This window comes from Tachypleus tridentatus, chromosome 4 (genome assembly GCF_004210375.1).
Source record: "Tachypleus tridentatus isolate NWPU-2018 chromosome 4, ASM421037v1, whole genome shotgun sequence".
NCBI lineage: Eukaryota > Metazoa > Arthropoda > Merostomata > Xiphosura > Limulidae > Tachypleus > Tachypleus tridentatus.
Window position 1 is genome coordinate 61,210,150 of NC_134828.1, and position 27,253 is coordinate 61,237,402.

The 27,253-nt window shown below is 33.0% G+C and overlaps 1 protein-coding gene across 12 annotated transcripts in view; it reads right to left on the reverse strand.

The window, feature by feature from the left end:
• LOC143249246 (homer protein homolog 2-like) overlaps positions 1–27,253 on the reverse strand; it is a 262,984-nt gene that overhangs the window by 26,195 nt on the left and 209,536 nt on the right. For 11 of the 12 annotated variants that reach the window (XM_076498754.1, XM_076498753.1, XM_076498752.1 and 8 more), the window contains 2 exons: positions 10,822–11,175; positions 8,946–9,076 (listed from right to left, as the gene is read on the reverse strand). In XM_076498754.1, the coding sequence (XP_076354869.1) occupies positions 8,946–9,076; positions 10,822–11,175 (485 nt within the window). The remainder of the gene's footprint in view (positions 1–8,945; positions 9,077–10,821; positions 11,176–27,253) is intronic. The other variant, XM_076498751.1, reaches the window with a different exon arrangement.

A 27,253-nucleotide genomic window follows, 5' to 3' on the forward strand; every position in this document is an offset into this window, starting at 1 on the left:
GAGGGAAATGATATACTGGAGAGTACAGAAAACTGTACCACCAGAGACATTGCAGTTGGTGACTGTGATACTCTATGTTAAAAAGTAGAGCAATTATTTTGACAGATTGCATCATCCAACACCTGGCATGTCTGGAATTGTGCATCAGGTCTATGGTAGGATGAGCATTAAATGCCACAGATGATCAGATGAGTATGATCCTGTCTGCTTCACTCTTGTTAGACCATAAGTGTACAGTCCATTTATGAAGCAAAAGACCACAAGATACACTACACTTACGACCCATCCAATGGAACACCCATTCATTAATGGTAGGTGTAAGACGACCTTGTGACATGCTATTTTCTTTCTTTTTCTAAATTTTACATAGATACATATAGGACTTATTGGACAAAGCCAATCAACCAACACCTGGCACCATCTGTAATTGTACATCAATCCTGTGGTAGGAAGAGTCTCAACATCACACTCATTGAGCATATTTACAGGTCACACAGACTTAAATATACCTGGTCAGGCAACATTTGCCAGAAAATTGGATCCAGATATGTGATAAAGGCCCCTGCAAGGAAAAATTAAAATGAATGTAGTATTTACAACAACAGATAAACAGTTATAGCGTTGATGATGGCCTCATCAGGAAGATGGAAATGTGCAGCCAGGGACATGGTACAGTGATGGATCTGATGGGAAGAAAACCTGAAAAGGTAACTATGACATAAACAGTTACAGTTCTGATGATGTTCTCCAATATATGAAAGTGAGATTAACAGTTTTCTGACATTTTAGAAGAATAACTTATTTTGTAAGAGGGTGTTCTAAAGTAACTGAACATGCCTTTACGGACTTTGAGAAAAAGTAGGCCTATAATAAAAAAGCAGACGTTTCTTAGATTGTTTGCTTGTTCTTTGAATTTTGCACCAAGCCACACAATGTTTATCTGTGTTAGCCTTCCCTATTTTAGCAGTGAAAGTCTAGAGGGAAGGCAGCTAGTCATCAAAACCCACATCCAACTCTTGGGATACTCTTTTACCTACAACTAGTGGCATTGACCATGCAATTATAATTTACACTACTGAAAGGGTGATAAAGCCCCCCATGGCTGATTGGAGTTACAGATTCGAACCCGTGACCCTCAGATTTCAAGTTGAGTGCCCTAACGATGTGGCCAAGCCAGGTTATTGTTTGTTAGAAGTAGGCCTAAATACAAAGAAGCAGATGAGTTTCAGAAGTTCAGGATAGAAAACAAAAAGAGAGAGAAGAAAAGGAGTATGTGAATTATACACTGATATAGCTTAAGATGAAAATAGAAAAAAAATAGTTTATTTTATAAACAAGAAAATAACTACATAGTATTTAAGATACAACTATGATATAAATAGTGAAAATAAATTTTGAACGTACATTAACTGGTTTTGAATATATTATTTTCAAAAAAGAGGACTGTGTACTGTTCATTTATTGTCAAATTGATTGCAAACTGGCCACAGACATATACTGTAGAAGAATCCATAGCCCAACACAACCCTATATTTACATTATTGTATATCTTCTCCTCAAAAAAGTATGTTTCTGACAAACACCTATCTTTCCATTTAAATAGAATACCTAAATACAACAACAAACTAATTAAACTATCCTTCCATAAGACAAAAATCCTAAATACATCTTCAGCTAAAATTTGTACTAAGCCCATATCGAAAACATTTATTAAACAGTATACATCACAGTAAGTTAAATGCTAGCTATGTGATGACAAGAAACCCACTTGAAGTAAAAATGTATTCTCAAGGCAGCTGGTATGGGTATTAAAACTTTAATTGAAATAAAGTACAGAACACACACACACCTAGATCAACAACAAACAAACAATAATAAATTCCAAGAAACAACAAACTACAAAATGCTAGCTTCATTGACTAGACCAGTTCACATTAGTTTATCACAATAAGCAATATTTTTAAAAAAAGTTTTGACATTTTGATCTTCATATTATACAAGTTCCAGGAGACCACTTAAATAATGTCATTCTTGTATGTGCAGTAAGTCTACTCAAAGCAGAAAAGAACATACCCAATTAATGAATAAATACAGTTCATGAAGTTAACAAATAAATTATATAAGTAAACTGGGATCAAAAACTTTTTAACGTATTTAACCTGGTATCTTCACTTAATGGTTTCAATTACATACACTGTATAATTATAAAACTTCTTCAAAATATCCAACTAAATAATATCTGCATTTTGTCCTCTACAGCAATATAAACACAACTGAAAGGTTAATTTAATATGTGTGGTTATGACTAAATGGTTGACTGTAGTATTTTCTCCTACACGGATAACCAATGTTACTAATTCTTGTATTGATCATTTTTTTAATTAGTGGAAATACTATTAAAAATTGTTATTCTTATATTGTTGAGAGTTTTTTGACCGATCATTTTCCAATTGTTTTATGTATAGACATTTTATCGGATCTAGAACATGTCTCAAATGTTCAAAAGATTAAGTTTAATGAATTGAGTTCTTGTTTGAATTTTTCAGATTGGTCCTGTGTTATGAATTGTTCTGATGTTAATGTTGCTTATGATAATTTTGCTGAAGTGTTAACTGATTGTATTCAAAGTTGTACTACTACTGTTTCTGTGTCACGAAAGTTTAGAAAAATTAAGCCATGGATTACCAGTGAATTGGTTTTGTTAATGATTAAAGAGATAAGTTAAAAAGAAAGTACATCAATTTCCTGATGATATTTATCTAAAGATTAGATTTAAGTGTTTAAGGAATTATGTTGTTAGCTTGACCCGTAAGACTAAATGGACTTATTATCATAACCTGTTTAAGAATGCTAAAACTATTAAACAGAATTGGAATATTGTTAACTCTATTATTGATGTTAAAAAAAAAATAATAAGAAATTTTGTAATTTTGGTACTACTGATTTATCTGATTTGAATTATTTTTTTTGTTAATGTTGCTAAATCTACTTGCTCCAATCCTAAATTTTGTTCTCAGGGCATGCCTCCTGCTTCTTCTTCTTCTTGTTACCTATATCCTGTTACTGTATCTGAAACTATGAATAATATTTTCTCCTTATCAAATTCAGCTTCTAATGGTGTAGATGGTGTTTCGGTTAAGATTTTGAAAGCTAATGCTAATCTTTTTTGCACCAATTTTGACTTTTTTAATTAATTTATCTTTTACTCAAGGAAAGTTTCCTAATGCTTTAAAGTTATCATTGGTCATTCCTATTTATAAATCTGGTAATATTTCTGATTTTACGAATTATAGACCTATTTCCTTATTAATACATTTCTCTAAACTATTTGAAAATCTATGAAGATTAGAATTTTATCATTTCTTGATAGACATTCAGTTTTGTCTCCTTCTCAATTTGGCTTTCGGCCTGGGCTTGGAACGGAGGTTGCTGTTGCTAAACTTGTGGGAAATATTACAGAAGCTTTGGATTCTGATCTTCATCCAATTGCTGTTTTTCTTGACTTAGCCAAAGCTTTTGATTCTGTTAATCATAAAATATTGTTAAATAAATTATCTTATTATGGTTTTAGAGGCATTGTTTTGATTGGTTTTTTTTCTTACTTTCACAATAGAAAGCAATCAGTTTGTATCCATAATAATTATAGTGATTGGCTTACAATTAATGTTGGAGTACCACAAGGTTCTGTTCTGGGCCCTTTATTATTTCTCATTTATATAAATGATATTCTTTACCAACAGTTTTTTGGAGATATCCAAGCCTATGCCGATGATATTGCTGTTGTTTATAGTAAGCCAAATCTAATTAATGAAGCCATTATTTCTAGTGATCTTAATAAAATTAAAATTGGCTTTTCTGTAATGACTTATCCTTAAATATATCTAAATCTTTTCTTCTTCAGTTTAACCTTTATGGTGTCATTCCAGCTTTTCCTTCTATTTTTTATCATTCTAGTGATTGTTATACTTACCCTAATTGTAAGTGTCCCAAATTGACTCAAGTTTCCTCTGTTAAATATTTAGAATTATTTTAGATCGAAAATTAAATTGGCAATTTCATATTAATTCTTTAGTTAATAAATTAAAATATAGTTCTATGCTAATTTTTGAACTTAGTCATTGTGCTCCTTATCATATTTTGTTAAGTGTATATTATGCTCTCTTTCAATCTTTCTTACAATATTGTATTTCAATTTGGGGTGGCACATATAAGACTTTTTTTAATTCCTATTCACAAGTTGCAAAAAAAGTGTTTTCTCTCTTATTTTTACTCATAGGCTTGATACCGATTTCAGTAAATTTAACTCCCCACTTTCATATGATAAACTTTATTTATATTTTTTAGCTTTATCTACATTGCATGTTTCTTTTAATAGGCCTTTTAAAGTCACTTCATATTTTACACGACTTCAATCTTTTTTTCCAATTAATGTACCCACACCACGTAAAACAGTTACACTTCATCAATATCTTTATTTGGCACCTCGTATTCATAATTTTATTCCTTATAGTATAAGATCTTCTATTAATCGTGTTAATCAAAAGAAATACTTAAAACAATGGATCTTAAATACTGATTATAATATTCTGGGAACTTTATATTGATTTTGTAAGTTTTGATTTTACATTATTATGTGTTTAACCATCACAGGACGAGTTAACTCTTTGTTGATGGTTTTATATTGATATTTGATTTTTTGTGTCTAATTTATTGCTTAATAAATTTATTATTATTATATTATTATTATTATATAGCTTAAGATGAAAATAGAAAAAAAATAGTTTATTTTATAAACAAGAAAATAACTACATAGTATTTAAGATACAACTATGATATAAATAGTGAAAATAAATTTTGAACGTACATTAACTGGTTTTGAATATATTATTTTCAAAAAAGAGGACTGTGTACTGTTCATTTATTGTCAAATTGATTGCAAACTGGCCACAGACATATACTGTAGAAGAATCCATAGCCCAACACAACCCTATATTTACATTATTGTATATCTTCTCCTCAAAAAGTATGTTTCTGACAAACACCTATCTTTCCATTTAAATAGAATACCTAAATACAACAACAAATTAATTAAACTATCCTTCCATAAGACAAAAATCCTAACTACATCTTCAGCTAAAATTTGTACTAAGCCCATATCGAAAACATTTATTAAACAGTATACATCACAGTAAGTTAAATGCTAGCTATGTGATGACAAGAAACCCACTTGAAGTAAAAATGTATTCTCAAGGCAGCTGGTATGGGTATTAAAACTTTAATTGAAATAAAGTACAGAACACACACACACCTAGATCAACAACAAACAAACAATAATAAATTCCAAGAAACAACAAACTACAAAATGCTAGCTTCATTGACTAGACCAGTTCACATTAGTTTATCACAATAAGCAATATTTTTTAAAAAAGTTTTGACATTTTGATCTTCATATTATACAAGTTCCAGGAGACCACTTAAATAATGTCATTCTTGTATGTGCAGTAAGTCTACTCAAAGCAGAAAAAAACATACCCAATTAATGAATAAATACAGTTCATGAAGTTAACAAATAAATTATATAAGTAAACTGGGATCAAAAACTTTTTAACGTATTTAACCTGGTATCTTCACTTAATGGTTTCAATTACATACACTGTATAATTATAAAACTTCTTCAAAATATCCAACTAAATAATATCTGCATTTTGTCCTCTACAGCAATATAAACACAACTGAAAGGTTAATTTAATATGTGTGGTTATGACTAAATGGTTGACTGTAGGGATTTAGTGTGGTAGGATTTGCTTTACCACAAAGCCACATCTTGGGGCTATCTGCACATTATTGATCTCAAAGAAATGAGCCCAGTGTTTTAGCATTGTAAATCTATAGATTTCCACTGATCTACCTTGGAACTTTTGCAATAGCATTTACATGCAGTTTAAATTACCTTTAAAATTTAAATATATGATCATTAAGTATAAGATGTAATATATGAACTTAGCACAAAGTTTACACTTACAGAAGAAAGTTTTTATTATTGTTTGAGTCACAAATATAAGATAATTAGCTATTCTTTAAATTAGAAAGAGTTTGAAAAACAAATAATTATTTATAGTTCAAGATATAACTTAGTAACCCACAGAGTAAAGAAAGTGAATCTATTGCTAACTGTACAGTAAAAAACAAAGTAAAGAAAAATAATTCATCTTGTCAATTGGATTCCAAAGTAATTGAATCAGCCTGAGTGGACATTTGATAAGAAAAGAGAATTATTTAGACTTTTACATACTATTTTGATATCCTATAGTGTAAAGAGTTTTTGTACACATGTCTGACTTGTTTTAATATATTATAGTAAAACCAGTGGATTTGTGTTGCCCATTTATTATTTGAATTTATCACAAACAAGTCGCAGGTATATACTGTAGAAAAATTCCAGCTCACAAATATATACAAAATTCTGACATTTGGCAAGCCAGCCAGGATTATACAATGATAAACAGCAGTGAAAGAAGATGAGAATGACAGCAGGAATAAGAAGGCCTTTATTCACACAACTATGGTGGTGTCAAAAATTGTGTAGAGTTTACAATCACACTATATAGTCAGATCAAGAGTTAAATGACAGCAACAACTAGAAAAAGAAAAGTAGCAAAAGGAGAGAGAGGAGGAGAGACAGAGAAGAGAGAAAGAAGGACTAAATGAGGAAAACAAGAAAAAGAAAGAGTGGAAATGGAGGAAGAAAGAATAAGAGCACAAAAATAAAGAGAAAAAAGAAAAGTGAAGAAAATGAGAGAAAGAAAGAACTGAAAATAGAAAGAATAATAACATACATTGAGATTGCCAAGCTCACCCAAGAACAAGATGAAGGATCCAAGAATGACAATGGTGTCATGGCCAGCTGACCCAAACTACCAAAATTTGATGAACAGAAAAATGCCATGGATACTTTTTTTGAGAGATATGAAAAATTTGCCCTAAGTCAGAACTGGGACAAAGGTAACTGACCAGTCTGTCTTGCCCCACTTCTCACAGAAAAGGCTTAAAAGAACATGCAGGTATGACGTCAGAAGATACCATGGACTTTGACAAATTAAAATTCGTTTTGCTGAGATGATATGAACTCACTGAAGAAGGTTTTCACCTGAAGTCAGAGAAGGCAAAACTGACACTGGAGAAAATACAATTCAGTCTGTGGTAGATACATGGTAATACTTCACAAGATGGATTGACATGGCTATGTGTGACAATAGTTTTGAGGAACTGGCAGATCTAGTAATACAAAAACAATTCATGAGCACATGCTCAGCTGACATTTCACTGTTCCGAAAGGAGAGAGCACGAAAGACGTTAAGGAGATGAACAGTGTATGGAAGCCCATGGAAGGAGTATAACAAGCAAGTCCAAGAATATCTAGTTAAAATCAAAACAAGTGGTGAATGAACAAGAGCAGAAGTCTAAAAAGATGACCTAGAAATTAAAAGACAAATGGGAGAAGAGATGCTTCATATTTTATAACATATATAGCACTCCTCTTTATCCATTTGTTAACTTGAGTTGACAATTAGTTGTGCATTGATCAATCATGGAAATGGCACATCCTTCTTGTGGTGAATCTGATGTGTTTCCTTGATTGATCAGTGCACAACTAATTGTTAGCTCAAGTCAAGAAATGGATAAAGAGTGCCAGTAGTGATGAGATCAGGTTACAGAATTGAGAGGTGCCATCAAATTACAATATGTGAAGGCCATGTCAGGAACAAGAAAATGAAGGTCCTACAGACACTAGGTGCAGTAGTGCAGCAGTGAAAACGAGTCTAGTATCTGAAAATCAGATGACTGGTAAGGTGTACCCATGTCTACTAATTGATGGGACAATGAAAAAGTTTTTCACAGCAAAAATAAAGGTGAATACTTCATAGTATGTGGGAGACCTAGAGACTATGTGTATAAAAATCCAATATATGATTTGGTGAGAAGAATAAATCTTTAAACATTAGGCATAAATCTTTAAGCTTAAGATAAATGTGGATTTTGATCTAAACAGCAGTTTACTGCATAATATACGTTAGTGAGTCATTTAAATGTCTAGACTGAATTAATGCAATATTAAGCTACAAAAACACAGTTTGTATTTGTTTGTACATCTATAAAAGGAAGAAACCAAAATTAATCAAAAACGATATTTTATGAATATATAAATAGGAAGTAAATGTTATATTTGGATGAAATGGAAAGGATTACAAGAAAAACTATAAGCAAAAAACAGTATACAGTAAAAAACTTTAAACAATGTTTATACTGATCCTGTGCATAATCAAAATTCCAAGATCCAGGTTAACAGTCAATGAGAAACACATTTCACTAACTTATAGTAGTTGTTGTACCATTTAGTAACAATACATGTGCTAGAAGTAAATTAAGTTTTCAATTAACAATCTAGCACCTGCCAGAAATGCACATTAATGTATTTTCTTATGGTTTTATCCTTTGGTAGCAAATATACAAGGTAAATAATTAATAAATGACATACAAAACTTAATCAAATGATAATATGTGTAAGGTAGGTGTATGAGTGAACAATTCACATAGCAGTTATTTCATATAAAACAACAATTCAAAGCATGCCAATTTCTCTAGGTTTTATATTTTATTATTTTTTTCTTCCAGTGCTTACACCATAGTGATAAACTTATTAATTAAGGCCATCTTACACTGTAAGCCTGTTTAAACTAATACCAGTTCTTCTCCTAAGGGCATAGAATCATAAATAAAATGTAATTAATTACATGTCAGTCTCTTGGGAAAATTTCAATTTTTCATTACCCTCAAAGGTATAAATTAATGAGTTTCTTTCATATGTGTATGGTATGTGCCTACATAGAGAAATGTAAATACTGTATTAATCTTATAAAAATTGATTTTACTTATTTGTTTCCTACCTCTGTGCTAGTGCTAATTTCAGTCGATCATTTTCATACTTCAGTTGAGCTTGAGCTTCAACATTTGATGATGGGAGACTTGGAACTGAGTATTTTTCTTCCAAATGGTGATGTTTTGGGCTGCTTGGAGTCTGCAATAAAGTTATACATATTATGAAATGAATCATGCATATCTATGAACTGGTTAGTAATTATTGATGACAAGAAACCCACTTAAAAATGTATCTTAGAATGGCTGGTATGGGTATTAACACTTTTATCAGGAAACAAATATAAACAAATGCAAATTCAAAGAAGTCCCACTTATATAGCAACTAAAGCTAAAATTAAACCAATGTAAAGGACCACCTTTATACCTATACTAACTAATAACCTAACATCCAACTGCAGTGCCTCCTACAATTCTGTGCTAGTTTATACTCTCATCCCTGAGACATATGTCCAGCAATGGTCAGTTGCAAACTCTCTTTGGTAGCCTGAAGATAACCTGGAAAGGTCAAAACATTGTTCTCTGCTTATCAATAAAATTGTTAATACCCATACCACCCATTCTTAGATACATATGAACTGGTTAGCTTTATTTTTGCAAAATGAAAGATAAATAATTTATTATTAGAACGTTGTTTCACTGTGAATTTCAGCTTTAATGTTTATGATCCTTCACTCTCATCAGCACTTAAGTGCTATATCATCTATTTTGTAAAAAAATCAAAACCTTATTGGATCCTAAATTTAAATTTTAAAACATGCAGTTCTTTAAATTCACAAGCAATTAAATTTTATGTGATCTATCTCACAACTGCCACAAAATTATATAACAGCATCCTAATGATATTTCTATATGAATTCTCTTTAATAAATTATCACTACTTATGTTAAAAAAAACACCTCTCAGAAAAGGATGTTCATTATATACTGCAGTAAAGACTTGAAAATTTTCATAATAGATTGCCCAGTAACTAAAATATTCACATTTTAAAACTACTCTCAGAAATTTCTCAGTAGCTATGATACTAAAAATAAAGCCTTTTAGAACAGATTGTTAAGTACCTACGATATAAAAGATCAGAACACTTTCCGAATAGATTGTTCAGTAAATATTATGTGAAAGATCTAAAGCCTTTTAGAATAGATTGTTCAGTAACTATGACACTAAAGAATTAAAGCCTTAAAGAAAACATTATTCAATCAACTAACATACTAAACATTAAAAGTATTTCATAATAGGTTGTTCAGTACCTAAAATATATTACTAAAGACCAAAAGTCTTTCAAAACAGGTTTTTTAGTAACTGCTGTACTACAGATTAAGTCTTTCTACAAACTTTACTGAATAATTACAGAAAAGTATTATCCAGGAAGAAACATTCCAATTATAGCAGAAAAGAGATAATACAGAGAAGAGTTAAGCGTATTATAGAGAAACAACAATAAAATGATGAGCACAATTTTTAAGTTTGTTAGTACAAATAAGTGTTGTAAGTTATTAAAGCAAAAGTTGAAAATAATTTATAATTAAGGACAAAAAAACAAACTAATGAATGAAGCTTCCCTGAGGTTTATGAAAAGAAACTTCAAATTTGACTTCTGTTTCATTTAATTAATTACTCACTGGCAAAAGATATTATATTCATTGATTTCTTTTACTTTTTTTGTTGTGACAGCTGAAGGCAAATTTTAATGTATCTATATCCATATTAAGTATCAGAAGCTAAAGTGTGGTTAAAAGTGATTCTATTCTCATATATTTTGATAGGAGTTGGGGAAACAGAATCCATGTGAATGAATAGATACAAAAATATATTTATAATTAATTTAGCTTTCAATTTATGATTTAAAACATCTACATGTATAATAATGAAGAATAGGGAAGCTACCTTTCGATGAGAGCATACCTTCCTAGGCTGGAGGCGAGACAAGCTTTGGCTTCGTTGGTGAGTTACAAGAGGGGACTTGAGACTATTTATTTCATTCTGAGTACCAGCAGAATAAGAAGAAGAAAGGCTAATTTGATCTATTAGGTTTGTTGTATTATTTGCAGATGGTTCTTCACTTGTCTTTTGTTCGAGAAAAGCTGGTTGTTGTTTGGTTTGACTCCTAGTGCTGCTAGGAGAACCACTCCCAGAAGTAGATGGAGTGATGCTACTACCATTCACTTGAGTCTGATGGGATTTCTGGTGGGTTGCTGCTTGCCTTGTTGCACCTTTCACTTCCTGAAACTTCTCAATGAACTACAAAGAAATTGGAGAAGGACATACCCTGAGTACATGTAAAAATTAGAGAAGTCTTAGGCTAAAATAACTGGGGTGCAATGCAGGGAAAAGTAAATGTAAAATCTGTAAACAGATATTAAATTACATTTTCTTTAAGTAGACTAATATATAATGTCAGTACTTTCCTTTTTTGGGGAGAAGCCTAAAAAAGGAAGGCAAACGAGCAGTGGTGTAACCTTTACAAAAAATAAAAATGCTAATATTTTTAAAACATATTTATGTAGCAAATAAGTTGCATAACATTTATATAATTGTTTGTAGGAAAGTTAAGACCTTTAAGAAACTATAACTCAGTAAAGTCTGTCATAATTTTGCTTGAAAGAAAAAAGTCATATGATGCATATAATTTCCCATGAAAAATCTTGGTTGATCGCCACTATTTAATATAGTCTTATAATTATGAAAGGATGGGGTATGATGGATACTGCCTCATTAATTGTTTTATAAAATTCAGAGTTGGTATTAAATGTGTTTTATTTTTAAAAATCCATTTACAGTTTTACAGTGTAAATAAACTTGTTACTGAAAGACTGTATATTATAGAATATACTCAATAGTTAAACACTGTCTCCTCTTTATTAGAACAGTCCTTTGGAAAACTGAGATATATCAAAACAATAGAAATCCAGACTTGAGATTAGAGATGTCTCAATTAATCCATCTTGATATATGAATTCAGTGTTGCTGAAAAAAAAAAGTATTATTTTAACTTTTCAGTAAATGATACAAATTGTTAATATCTTGGTTTCTTGTACCAAATTCTGTAAAATAAACAGTGTCTGAAATTTATAATAGAATGAGTTATTTTAGCTAAAAATTACATTTAACTTTATCATTAATTATGAAAATTATGGAAAATGCAGTATTATGCATATATCAAGTCCAAAACATGATTTTTTCTGCACATTTTGTTTCAGAGATTAACTATGGTAGACTTCGCAGATGAGTTAAACTAGTGATTGAGAAAAGATACTGACCTAGTACAAAAATTATTTGTGGAAAAGTATAGTTATGTAATTTTCATTATTATGAAGGTTCTCCAGAGCTGTGTGGCAAAATCAATCAAAACACTAATGTAATCTCGCATATAAAACAGGAAAAGAATGAAAATCAATTTCAACCAAAGAACAAATCCATTAAGAGTTAGATAATTTACTTTACGAGCCATACACTTGTTTCAGAAAACAAGAAGACAGCCCTTGCAGTGTTTGATTGAAGATAAGCTAAGTAGGCACATGCTGATAGGCTCAACTTTGATATAGAGAACTCTTATCTACTTTGATTAAACATTAATATCGAGAAAGACTTGTTTTGAAAGGTAATTATACATTTTATGTAAAGGATTCGTAAAGCTAATTAGCTTTGATATGTATATGTCACAACCACAACAGTCAGGTGTGCTTATCATAGTTTTTTTCATCTACATCAAACTATATATAATTAAAGGTAATATTTATTTTGAATGCATTCCTATAAATCATCAAAAACAAAAATTAAACTAATTAGGGCTGAGGCGTATCATACTCAACAAGCACGCCAAAACAACGTCAATAACATTTTTTAAAGTCTGCTTTTCATATTATATTGATGAATCTTAAAGTTTTACGAAAAAGTTATTTGATAATACGAAGAAATAGGTAACGTGGAGTTTCCGTTTAATTGCTTTATATTAACTGCTAAGAATATGAATGGTTTTATCTTTCAAAGTACGTTTTTAGAGATAAGGGCTACTGTTTATCACTAAATTTATTCCCTCCTCAAAAAAAAACAACAAACGAAACAAATGCGCAGTGTTTTTTTTTTTTTTACGTTTACGTGTCTTCTAATATTTTTGCGGAAAACAACAGTTTAATTGAAACCATGTATTTACAGATTTAAAGTTGAATTTTAATGCATTTAAGTAGTGTCACTGACGTGGCTAAATGTCAAGCCTAATTGCAATAAAGTAAAATTTACTGAGTTGTCTATTATTACGAATGCAACAAAACATGCACACGTAACTGAGTTATATTTTATTAACTTTTCAACTAGCTATATTATGCATACTTGAAAATATTTGACTGGACTGAAAAATGGATATTATACTTAAAACATTTATGTTATTATCATCTGGTTGTTGTTTTTGGCACAAAGTTACGCGATGATTTATCTGCACTCCGCCCACCATAAGCAATCGAATTCTGTACAGTGTAAATGCGGAGTCCTACCACTGACCTGTCTGAGGACTATTTTATCCTTTTGTAATAAAACGCACAAATGTCAATTAACACGAGAATAGTCCTGTAAATATTTCTTTTTGTTTGTTTTTTGTTTTTTCGAATTTTGCGCAAAGCTATTCGAGGGCTATCTGCGCTAGCCGTCCCTAATTTAGCAGTGTAAGACAAGAGGGAAGGCAGTTAGTCATCACCACCCACCGCCAACTCTTGGGCTACTATTTTACCAACGAATAGTGGGATTGACCGTCACATTATAACGCCCCCACGGCTGAAAGGGCGAACATATTTGGTGCGACGGGGATGCGAACCCATGATCCTCAGATTACAAGTCGCACGCTTTAACCCACCTCGCTATGCCGGGCCGTAAAAGGATTGACCATTACATTATAACGCGCCCATGGCTGAAAGAGCAAGTCTGTTTGGTGTGTGGGGGATTCGAACCGCGCCCCTCAGATTACGAGTTTTACTCTCTTTAAATCATAACTTTTATAGCAAAATATAGGCTTAAACAAGGCTTACCTTACTCGACAAGTAGAAGAGAGCACCAATTTATAAGGAATAACTACTTACTAAATAATTTGGGCCCGGCATGGCCAAGCGCGTTAAGGCGTGTTCTCGTAATCTTAGGGTCACGGGTTCGCATCCCCGTCGCGCTAAACGTGCTCGCCCTCCCAGCCGTGGGGGCGTATAAAGTGACGGTCAATCCCACTATTCGTTGGTAAAAGAGTAGCCCAAGAGTTGGCGGTGGGTGGTGATGACTAGCTGCCTTCCCTCTAGTCTTACACTGCTAAATTAGGGACGGCTAGTACAGATAGCCCTCGAGTAGCTTTGTGCGAAATTCAAAAACAAAAAAACAAACTAAATAATTTGACCCTAGTGATTTAAAGGTATGTCCGCAGGCTTACGACGCTAAAAAATCGGGTTATAATACCAAAAGGCTGGGGAATTTCGAACGAACCCCGCTTCTCTATATTTACTGGATATGACCTTATTGAATCATTTTTCCCTAAGTAAAAAAAAATATATATATATTGACTCAATCTTTCTTGTGCATTCAACATAAACAGTTTATTTGGTTTATGCCTTGTATTACCAGTTAAAAGTGGTTTAAACAAAACTTACATTGTATTTTAGGTTTTTACTGTCGTTTCATTTAATGAATAATTGATTTAGTCTCTTCTTGTTGCAACATATCAGAAATGAAAGTTTGCCGATATCAAACATTTTTGTAAAGTTATTGTATAGCCGATTCATGCGAATACAAGAAAGCAAAGCAAAAGACATGTGTGAGGTAAGTCTATTTAGTTGAAGAAGCGTGCGCGCATATTCGAGAGAAATTCACCAGCATTTTTCAGTTAAATGGAGTTAGAAAGTAAACATACATGTGTAGAAGACAGAGAGAGAGCAAAAATGAAAGCTTCGCACAGTTTTTAAATCGTTTTAACATGTAATTGATAATAGATAGGATAATTAGGATAAGTCCTCATACAAAGAAAAGACGTAAGTACTAGAATTCTTGATTACACATTACTTCAATAAATTCGGCCTTTTCAATTTGAGATCAACTCGTCGTCCTGTTTACCAAAATCTTTTATATTGATCACTTTGGTCTCAATTTGCAGCCTCTGTGGCAGCGACCACAGAGTTCATTTTACTTTCAACACAAAACTGTGTCAGTACCTTGAGTTTGTAGTTTATAGCTTTAAAAATGTGGTCTCTATAAAGAACAAACCCACAGAGAGAGAGAAATTTGCGCTTATGTATATAGATTTGCACCTTCCAGTGTGTTAGCGGCAAGTGCGATGTCTTATAATGCTAAAGATTAGGTTTCGATTCACGCGGTGGGTACAGTATAGACCATTTTGTTTGCGCTAAACAACAAACAAGGGATGCTGCATTTTCCCGGATAGAAATAAAAATATATTTAGGCTAGGTTTCAGTTTTAATTCTGAAAAAGTATCTCTCTTGCTACCTGCATGAGTAATCAATTTAATATTTTTCAAAACCTATGACAAATAATTTAGTGTAACACTGTCTAAATGTACCCAAATCATGTTATTTAATAATACTCCAAAAATAAATAAAGAGTATAATTTTGGCTGGGCTCAAGAAATTGTAATATATTACTTTATCAAATATTAGATAGATACAATAAAGGAACGAATGCTCATTTTATTATAACGATTTTCACTGAGCTGCATTCGCAAAAACGACATTTCACGTGTAACAAGTAATAAAAACATTTTATAATGTAAAATGAAATAGGAATAGCAATGCCGCAAAGAATGCAAGTAAGAACATAGGGATTATAGCCAGGTCACTCTTGCATTACTTTTAAATTATTAAAGTTGAATGTTACACTATAAAATACACGAGAGCAAAATGGTTACGAGGACGAAGCAGTTCGATCGACATCGCAGCGATAATCTGTAATAGTTTGTAATAATCATGACATGTTTTAACCGAACTTGGTTATTACTTGTACGTAAGTCATAGACTCTTATAGTTACACTGCGGACTTACAACGCTAAAGACCGAATTTCGAAACCAGTAGGAGACAGAGCACAGACACCTACTTTGTAGCTTTGTGCTTAACCTACGAGAACAATTTACAGTGTAAAATTAAATTTTAATAATGAATATTATATGGAGATGATCTACATGTAACTGTATTACCCATCTATTACTGTTTACATTCTTTTTTGGCATTGCATCCACATATCATTTAAATTTACAAACAGTTTTTTATAACTTGTTTTGCAACGTTTTTTGCTCATGAATAAAAGTCACTTTATTCTATGAATGTGTGCAATAAAACTTTATATTATCTGTACTGATTTACTTGTTATTACTTCGCTTCATACATAATACAGAAGTTGATTTCTCTTGGGGACCGACTGTATGGTACACAAAGAATTGAGTATTCTACATGTTATAGTCATGTGATGTTAGCCTATTATTGGGGCCTGGCATGGCCATGTGGCTAAGGCACTCGACTTGTAATCTGAGGGTTGCGGGTTCGAATCTCCATAACACTAAAAATGTCCGCCCTTCTATCTGTGGGGACGTTAAATGTTACGATCAATCAATTAGTTGGTAAAAGAGTAACCCAAGAATTGGCAATGGGTAGCCTTCCTTCTAGTAAAGTAAGGGACGGCTAACACAGATAGCTCTCGCGTAGCTTTGTACACAATTAAAAACAAACCAAACCTATTATTGGTTGGTAATTCCTATTTCACCCTGTGCTTAAGCGTTTTATAGGAGCCTCAGGTTTCTTTAAAGAAAAAAAAACTAAAGGATAATAATTACATAGTTTACACTGAATTATAATTTATTTTAATTACTACTAGTTATTCCGACTAAGCGATGGCATCGAGCCTTTCTCAGAAACACATAGTTTATTTAGGTTTAACTGACGTTAGTGGTAAAGTAGTTGTAGAGTTATCTCAACTGAAACAAGAAGAAGAAAGATGAACAATTTAGTAGGTTTGTCACTTTCTAGTTTGGTATCATAGTGATGGTTTCTTGTCTTATTTTAGGGTTAGATTGGTTGAGAAACAAATTAAAATGAGTAACAAACTTCTTTTAAAGTAAAACTGTATTTTTATTTATTTTTAGCGTCCAAATTTGTGTCATGCCTATTGAGCACCTTGACCATCTCTATATATAGAGACTACAGACTCTAAGTTATTGTCTGCGTATTATCAAGTTATCAAAAAAGCTGACCGTCCCATTTGGAACGACGCAGACTTACAATGAATAACCACTCTTTCAAACTGATTTTATTATAAGTATAGTGCTGGAATTCATATAACATTTATACATGCTCGTCCTCCCAGCTGTGGGGGCGTTATAATGTGACGGTCAATCCCACTATTAGTTTCGTTGGTAAAAGAGTAGCCCAAGAGTTGGCGGTGGGTGGTGATGACTAGCTGCCTTCCCTCTAGTCTTACACTACTAAATTAGAGACGGCTAGCACAGATAGCCCTCGAGTAGCTTTGTGCGAAATTCCCAAACAATCTATGAGTTATGTTCCAAAATTAACAGACTGCATATATATACAATATTTTTATTTCTATGATAATTAAGTTCAACAAATATTGTGATTAATTTTAATCGAATAGACAAATGCATAAATAAATGTTTAGCATGTATGTACACATCTTTATACACGCGGTAAGACAATGGATAAGTTTCAATACGACAATGCCAATTATGTCCATTAATATTCGTCATGTAGTGTATTCACCTAATGCTTGATAACTAAATCGATATTTTTCTTTCATGTAATAAAATTCTTTTGTTTTTCTTTTACTTTCTCACAATAAACAATCAAATGGGAATAAACTTTAGATTTTTGAGACATTTCAAGATTATTTTAATCAATTTATGTAAACACACGCATAACTAGTCCTTCTGAATTACAAGAACAATTTTCATCAATCCAAGTTCTCTAAACTACAACAATTGCGACTAATCTGCCCCACAGCGGTACAAAGGTATGTCTGCGGATTTACAACGCTAGAAACCAGCTTTCGATATATATGGTGGGCAGAGCACAGATAACCCATTCTATAGCTTTATACTTCATTTTAAATAAACAAACAGCCTAATTTACATATAAAGAGCACAAAAAATATGTGTGTTTTTCTGCTTATTCATTATTTAAATACTCCGTTGTCGCTGGGATAACTCAACCAAACTTTATGGGATGATAGATTGCACTAAAGAGCATGCTAATGGAGCTCGTAATCCTTTCCACTCCTATTATTGCGGTCACTATTTTTATGTTACTATTGCTGTTTATTATCCATGATGTAAGTTACGGTTAACCATATTAACTTTTTATAGAGGAATGCAATTAAAAACCTAGCCGCCAGTATTGCAATAATACATAAGCTCAGATGAAGTTTCTACCTCAACAACCACCATAAGATACGAAGAACCGTTTCGTGAGTTATACACACTTTTTGCTATGATTCGTGACGTTTTGATTTTGGCTTGTAAGACACTTCTGCATCCAATGACCGTCAACTACTTAACCATGCGAAATGCTGTGGAAGAACATTAAGAGATGGGTATGGATAGCAGGTAGAAAAAAGCATCCCTACTGCCACTACTTTTTCCACGACCTCTTTCTACAAAGTCACCCTGGCCATTTCACAACATCTACCATGTTCTAAGTATACATATACATATTGAATTATCAAAGTTTATACAAAACGTTTGGTGAGGTAACAATGAGTTCTGTGGTAATGTGTGATAAATATACTGTGTGAAAGTTAGGATTTTTTTTATATTCACCATAGCATTCACTCCACATTTTTGTGGGGATAAAGGACGGGTACCTGAGCTTGTCATAGGTATTCTGATTTCTGTAATTAGATTTGTTTTTGTACAATAATATTCTAAAGAGAAAAAACGAAGACCCGTATGAATTCGAGTGGTTCCTGTAATTGGAACGAGGCTGTCACGCAGGCTTCCAGTTTATAAGCAACATGCTAAATTAAACAACTCCATCCTGATGGAGTGTAATCCCCAAATTTAAGGTTCGATCCCTGTGATAGCAAAGTAAAATTAGCCCATGGTAAAGCTTTATGCTTAAAAAGAAACAAACAATGGAGCACACACGCAATCTTGCACACAAATGTAAATATATGACATTTTTGTATATAAACATGTAATCATGTATGGTCGAAATTACGTCTTATTTAATGAGCCGGTCCTTCCTGAGTGCTGCTGTCTTTCACAATTACAGTTGGTTTTCGATATTGCGCTGACGCCACATCAGGAGCACTACAAGGGTTTCATATCTAATTCTGGAAATCCCATGAGGAAAACTGACAAAATTAGTAACTATTCGAATATTTAGTAAGGGACTCATATGTGACAATAAAAAAAGGCTTAAAAATTGCCTACGTCTGTCGGCTTTACCATATACAGATTTACATTGCAACAATATATAAACACTCATATAAACGCTTTTATTAATATAAATAACATCCGACAAAGAACAAAATTCTCAAAATGTTTCTGATGATTCAATTATATTATATTTATAACCACTGATTTTATTGATATTGCGTAAAATATTCTTACAAACAATTATAAAATATAAACTCTTAATGTTTAGCCGTGTTTTATGATAAAAATTTCATCTCAATTGTACAAAAGAAAGAGAAAGAGAGAAAAAAAGACGCAATTTCTTGAAATACCATTCCAAAATTTTAATGATATTAGTAAATTTATACACATTTTCTGGCAAAATAGCCTAGCAAGTCAAATATATTTACCACAGTCACGTAGGGTAAAATGTTTGCTGTGCACTGATATAAAATATTTATATATTACGTCCAGCGTGTGTTGACTACTTTCAGAATGGAACTGCCGCTCATTATGTTTGTGACTTAATTTCAGAACGCAGCTGTCGGGAGCTGTCGTTTAGTGTGTGTAACATAATTTCATAAAGAAACTGTTGTTCATATTGTTATGACTTAATTTCAGAATAAAGTTGCCGTTCAGTGTGTGTATGTGTTTGTGAGATTTAGTTTCAGAACGAAGCTGTCGTTTAGTGTGTGTATGTGTTTGTGAGATTTAGTTTCAGAACGAAGCTGTCGTTCAGTGTGTGTATGTGTTTGTGAGATTTAGTTTCAGAACGAGGCTGTCGTTCAGTGTGTTTTTGACTTAATTTCAGAACGGAGTTGTCGTTAAATTTTAAGGAGAAAATAATTATTACGTAAGTTTGGTTTGTTTTGAATTTCGCGCAAAGCTATACGAGAGCTATCTGCGCTAGCTGTCCCTAATTTTGCAGTGTAAGACTAGAAGAAAGGCAGCTAGTCATCACCACCCACCGCCAACTCTTGGGCTACTCTTTAACCAACGAATATTGGGATTGGCAGGTCACATAATAACGTCTCCATGACTGATAGGACAAGCATTTTTGGTGTGACGGAGATTTAAACCCGCAACCCTCAGATTGCGATTCGAGCGCCCTAACTACCTAGCTATGACGGGCCCTTCTGAATGATAGTGGAGTAGAGATGTATATAAATAAATGAGAAAAATGGCATTCGGTGTTAGGGTACCTTTCACCCTTAACCACCTGACCATGCCGAGCCTATTGCATAAGTATGTATAATTAAGAAACGATTTCTACTTTGGATTTAGAATGTACGATTTGTTGCCTATGCTGCAGAGAAGCGATGGTTTCATCCTACATGTTACTATGGTTACTACAATTCACAGCTATAACCCTGACGTCGAAACTGTGATAGATTAATTACAAGCTGCAGTAACTGTGGATAAGATGCAACACGCGTAGAAATTTGAATCACAGAAAATAAATTGAAACTAAACTAAAAACGCGTTACGCAGTGTCATAAATACTGTCACCTTTTATAATTTATCTATATATTCACATACACACATTTTTTTTCATTAACGAGGGATAAGTTGCACATCCCTTATTAAGTTGTTTTTTATAATTATTGTTTTGAATTTATAGGTTTATTTACTATCACTACACGTCAGTGGGTAGCATGTTTCATTTCATTTGAAATTAGTTTAGAAAGCAAAAATTAAAACCTTATTACACATTTGTGTGCTTGTTAAAACAACAACAACAACAGCAAAGCTCCGTAAAGGTTATCTGCACTAGCAGTCTCTAATATTGAAGTGATAGATTAAGGCAGTTCTTCAACAGAACCCGCCGCCAATTCTAATCGAATAACGATTGTTGATGGTTGCTCTTGTACACACAGCCCTATAATGAGGAGTGCGTATTTACAGCCAGGGTTTGTTTGTTTATTTTAAATTTCGCGCAAAGCTACACGAGGGCTATCTGCGCTACCCATTCCTAATTTAGTAGTGTAAGACTAGAGGAAAAGTAAACAGTTATCATCACCCACCGCCAACTCTTGGACTACTCTCTCACCAACGTAAAAATGGGATTATATAGCCCCTGCAGCTGAAAGGGCGAGCATGTTTGGTGGGACGAGGATTCGAATTATTTGCTTACAGATTTCGATTCGAGCATCCTAACCACCTGACCATGCAGAGCCCCGACATAAAAATAGATCGATTATACAACTTACCATTGTTACTGAAGCAACAACAACAAAAGTCTGAAATGAGCATCTAATATTTCCAAGTATGAAGATATAAAAGATATTCAGCACTTCTTGTAAAATTTCTTATGCTCAGAATACGTATGTGTGTATGTGCGTACCTGTAACATAATTTATTCAATATGCAAATATGTGAAGACTTAAGTTGCCGAGCCCAAAGTTAGGCCAAGTACGGTGTTTGATATTCTATTATTTGAATTCTGATACATTAAATATGCTAATTTTCGAGACAGTTAGACACACAGTTTCAAAAAGATAACTGCACTGCTATTTGGAGAACGTACACTTGAGGCTTATACAAAATTAAGGTTCACGGTATCACGTGGAACTAGATTCAAAGAGGTAAAGCTGAATTAGCAGTTTCAAAAATACCACACAGTGTTTGACAAGTTAAACTACACAGCTGTAGCAAATTACATTACTGACGTGATTTCTGTCGCCTCAGGATCAGATCTCACAACACAAAGATAAAAACGCAAAAACTTTATTGACTTTAACCATGAAGGTTAACTATGTTCCAATTTTTTTAGGTTAAAGTATTAACTGAATATTGAGAAAAGGTCCGTAGTCAGGATTTTGGTTCAATGAGTAATATGCCTAAAAATACCGCCACCCCCCAAAAACAACAACAAAAAACAAACAAAAAAGTTACCACTTACAGCATTCTGTTTATATTACATATTTTGACTATCTTTCCTTTCTGGAAAAATTATATCTGACTTTTTAAAACAATTTTGAAAAATATGTATGTGCAATATCATATAGATATGGAAGAAATATCGTATAAATATAATGGTTTCAATATCTATACAGTATAAATATAATGGTTTCAATATCTATACAGTATAAATATAATGGTTTCAATATCTATACAGTATAAATATAATGGTTTCACTTCTTCCTTCAATGTTTTGTCAGAAGAAATTGGGGAGGAGGTTTAACTCTCATTTAAAGTTGTTTCCCACAAACATAGATAAAACATTTTAGGTAACAGTCTTGGAAGCTGAAGGCATTTTGATATCTTCGTAAGTGGTCAAACATGATAACAGGATAAATTATCCAGCAGAGGGCCCAGGATATTCAAGTGCGGCTTTAAGCAACAAGAGATTTTGAAAACAGGCTCTACAGTCTTAGCTTCTTTTCTGACGAGGGGGTGGGGTATTCGTCCCATGGTGACTCTGTAAGTGATGTTGCAGTGTTGCTATGTTGTTTTCATCCGTTTCGGTAAATGCCATATTGACAGAGAAAATGTTTGTAATGCTACTATTTCTTAGTATTAAGTGTACGATGGTTAGAAAAAATGTTTACAATGCTATTATTTCTTAGTATTAAGAGTATGATGGTTTGTTTGCTTGCTACAGAACGTTATGTTTAGTTTACACAATAATTTCAAGATGTTAATTACAGGGTGCACTGTTTTGTTGCTTTTTAAACGCCGGACGCGAACCAGAGAACTCCATAACCATAGAACATCACGCTATGTACTGGATCATACTCTGTCCGATACAGAAGCATGCATAGAAATATAAAAGACAAAATAATACGATTTGTTTGTTTGTTTGTTTTTGAATTTCGCACAAAGGTACTCGAGGGCTATCTGTGCTAGCCTTCTCTAATTTAGCAGTGTAAGACTAGAGGGAAGGCAGCTAGTCATCACCACCCACCGCCAATTCTTGGGCTACTCTTTTACCAACGAATGGTGGAATTGACTGTCACATTATAACGCCCCCACGGCTGAAAGGGCGAGCATGTTTGGCGCGACCGGGATGAAAATAATACGAATTATTAACGGTTTATTACATGAAGTATTAAAACTAAAGTACATTTTAAGGATAAATTTACACTGTTCTTGTGCAGTGAAACTCAGATTTTAGAAACGGGCCATATATTTTATAATTACATTGCTTTTGCGTCTAATATACTTTATTTTTTTCAAATTATACGGAGCCTGAAGAACAACATGTAGCTACAGCACACTTCACGTTATGTGTGCTACATTACTAATGAAGCAAAAGCTATTATTAACACAATTAGTTCAGTTAAAGAGAAATGTGTTTGACGAAGTAGAAATTTTATGAAAGAAAATAATTTATATTAAGCCAGAAATCTGTTTCAAATACTGCATAGTATCTGTTTATTTTAAAATTTTGTAATCCATAGCTTGTGTTGCGATAAATTATGCTTAAACAAGAAGAAGATAATTTATTATGTATGTATAATGAATTTGTCTTCATGCTGTTTAATATCACACTGATAAGCAGTTTGTAAACTGACCAGATGGCAAAATCACAGGCCCATAGAATTACTTAACGTGTAGGTATACATGCGCACATTTCTACGCTAGATTGTTTGTTTTGGATTTTGCGCAAAGCTACACGAGGGCTATCTGCGCTAGCCGTTCCTAATTTAGGAGTGTAAGGCTAGAGGGAAAGCAGCTAGTACATCACCCACCGCCAACTCTTAGGCTATTTTTTTTACCAATGAATAGTGGGATTGACCGTCACATTATAACGCCCCAAAGCTGAAAGGGCGAGCATATTCGGTGAGACGGGGATTCAAACCCACGACCCTCATATTACGAGTCGAGTGCCTTAACCACCTGGCTATGCCGGGCCATCTACGCTAAAAAATATATTGTTAACAGTTTTGTTTTCATATACTTTAAAGTCAGTCAAAATCATCAAAATCTGTATTATCTCTTTTGAGGTAATCTAATTCAAAATAACAGATTTTGTTGCACATACACACATATATATTTTACTCGTATATAAAAGTGAGGAAAAAGATGCAAATAAGTCGTTTACAGTGAGATCGTAATAAATAATAGTCTTATTGTCCATTTTTGTTGTGTTATACCTCATAAACATCATATGTTACTTTTGTCACTGAAAAAAGTAATTATTATTGTAAGAAATTATGATTAACATGTAAACTCTAATTAATATTTGTGAAAGAAATGCCTTCAATAACAAGTTAAGGCTAAATAATTATGTATATTGTATACAGCTCCGGTTTCTCTAGAAACATATCATGTGTAAAAGTTAATGTTACCATAAAATATCCCAAGGAGTTTCGGTGCTCTGATATCTCGTGAATACATTTATTCCAATTTAAGAACTTTCGTACAGTTTTGAATTCCAATTTCCTAGATTACTGAAACAAGCTCAGATTCCACAATGTTTGTTGTACTTCTAACTTACAAATGTCAACATGTTATCACCAAAAGACGTTTTCGAGATAGGGTTATTCTTAATTGTTTGTTGATTTTCACGCATAGTTACTGAAGTGCTCTCAGAGTTAGTTGTTCTCAACTTAGAGGTAACAGATTAAAGAGAAAGCAGTTAGTTGACACATTAATTCTCCGGCTACTTTAATTGAATCGTCACATAAACTCCAAGTCTGAAAGGTCGAACAAGGTTAATCTTAATAATTCATCCCAGGCAGCAAATGCATGGGTTATGTGTTAAGTAACTAATCTCAGTGTACTATACCAAGTTTATTGAGAATAGTTGCTTAACACATAATCCATGTATTCTCAAATGTACTACACTAAACTCACGCGTAGATAGCCTAGTTGCTTTGCGCCATTAAACGCCAAACACCTAAGGTTAGCTCAAAATAAAAAACTTCGACTAACCAACCATGCAAGAATGAGAGCCGGTTCTCAATCGGTTTTAATAAATAAAAATAGAATCATTAAGTATTTTAAAACTATGAACATATACAAACACATAGTGAAGAGAGATATAATACAACAAATCAACAATTAAATGGTTTAAACAAACAAAACATACAAGGAATATCTTGTGTGTCGCCTCATTTAAGGCGACGAACACTGAAAACTCTACAATACAACACAAAACTTCCATACGTGTCGAACAGTATCGAACACTACTTTTGTTCACTATGAATGTCATAAAAACAAGATAGCAGAGACTATAAGATAAACATTAAGTTGTAGACTAAATGGAATGCAGCTAGTCAATATCACCCATCGCCATTTCTTGAGCTACTTAATCAATCGAATAGTGTGATTCAACCATCATTATTATAAAGCATCCACGGATCCAGAATATGGGGCACGAAGTTTTTGGATGGTTACCGCGCAGCCTCACAGTATTTGGTTTAGCAGAGTTAATATTTCCATTCTTCTTCGTACAAACCTTTCATTTTTGTTACTATAGCATTGGTTGTAAATACCGGGCTTCAAGTGCGAAAATATTCAATCATTAAAAAAATAGATAAAAATTCTGATGTTTACTCATTGAGCTCGTAAATCTCGGTTGCGGGAGTTACTATTTTTCTTTTGACAGTCTCTTCCGTCTGGAGCACGGAAAAGGCAGCTAAGTATTCCCGCAGAGGAAAATGCCAATAAAACAGGCGCATTGTGGTCTCGTGTAGGAGAAGTCAGGGAAAAAAAAACAGTTCGAGCCAGGAGTGACTACAATAGTTTTTTACAATATACAGCTTCATAAAAAACGTCAAAATTTCATAGATAAGCATACAAGTTAAATAGGAAAGAAAAAAAAATTGTACTTCATAAATTAAATAAGACTTGCAGTTTCACAGTATCAATTACTAAGTGTTAATACGGAAAAGATTCATATTCTGGGGATATCTTTAAGTAACTTACTACGGTTATATACTTAAGGAATTAATATGATGCTTATTTTCTTTACTAAATGTTCTAATTTGAGATCTTCAGTTCAACAATTTAACCATGTGTGTAGTAGATGTTAAACTTTTTTCTTTATTGCTAAACAAGAGCAAAGCAACATAATGAGTTATGTGTGTTATGCCAACGAAACTTGTGTATGTGTGTTTTCTTACAGCAAAGCAACATCCAGCTATCTGCTGAGTCCACCGAGGGGAATCAAGCCCCTGATTTTAGCGTTGTAAATCTATAGACGTATCGTTGTACCAGCGGAAGACCCTAGGAAACGAAACCCGATGTTTAGGTTTGTAAGACCTCAGTACCAGGAAAATAACATACGTTTCATAAGGATTAAATTTACCGGTTAAACATGCATTTCTCGATGAACTTGAACTCACAATCTACCATTTCAATCAAAATGACAAGTTGTAACACAGTCACGCTGTATTTGGCTTTTGCGTTACACACGCACACACACATGCTAACTAAGCAAGCAGAGCAACATGATAGTGAGCTGACATTATTTTTAATAGGACAAACCACAGTGTTTGTAAAAATACAGTGATAATTTTGACACAGCTGTTTTTGCCACGTCGCAAACGAGACAAAGACCGAAATATATTGTTGTAAGAATGCCCTGTTTTCACTTCAGTTTAACATAAACGTCTACAGTTCCGACAGAAAGTGTTCGTACACCTGAGTCGTGAGTAGTTTAATCGTGATAATGAAAGTATAGTATATTATAAATATTATACTAACACACACCTACATAAATTTTATGTAAATTGAAAGACAAATAAACTGTTTATAAACAAATACTAAACATAGGAGGGGCAGAAAGTGTTTGTGCATCTACTTTAATGGTCAGTTGTGTAGCCTTTCAGGTGAATTACTTGGCGCAATCTCTCCTCATAGCCCTCCATGATCGTTTGACAGTACACGACTGGTATTTTCTTCCATTCTTCTTTACAGAAGGCCTCCAACTCTTGCAAGTTTTTCGGATGACGCAGATGAACCCTAGTCTTCAACTCATGCCAAAC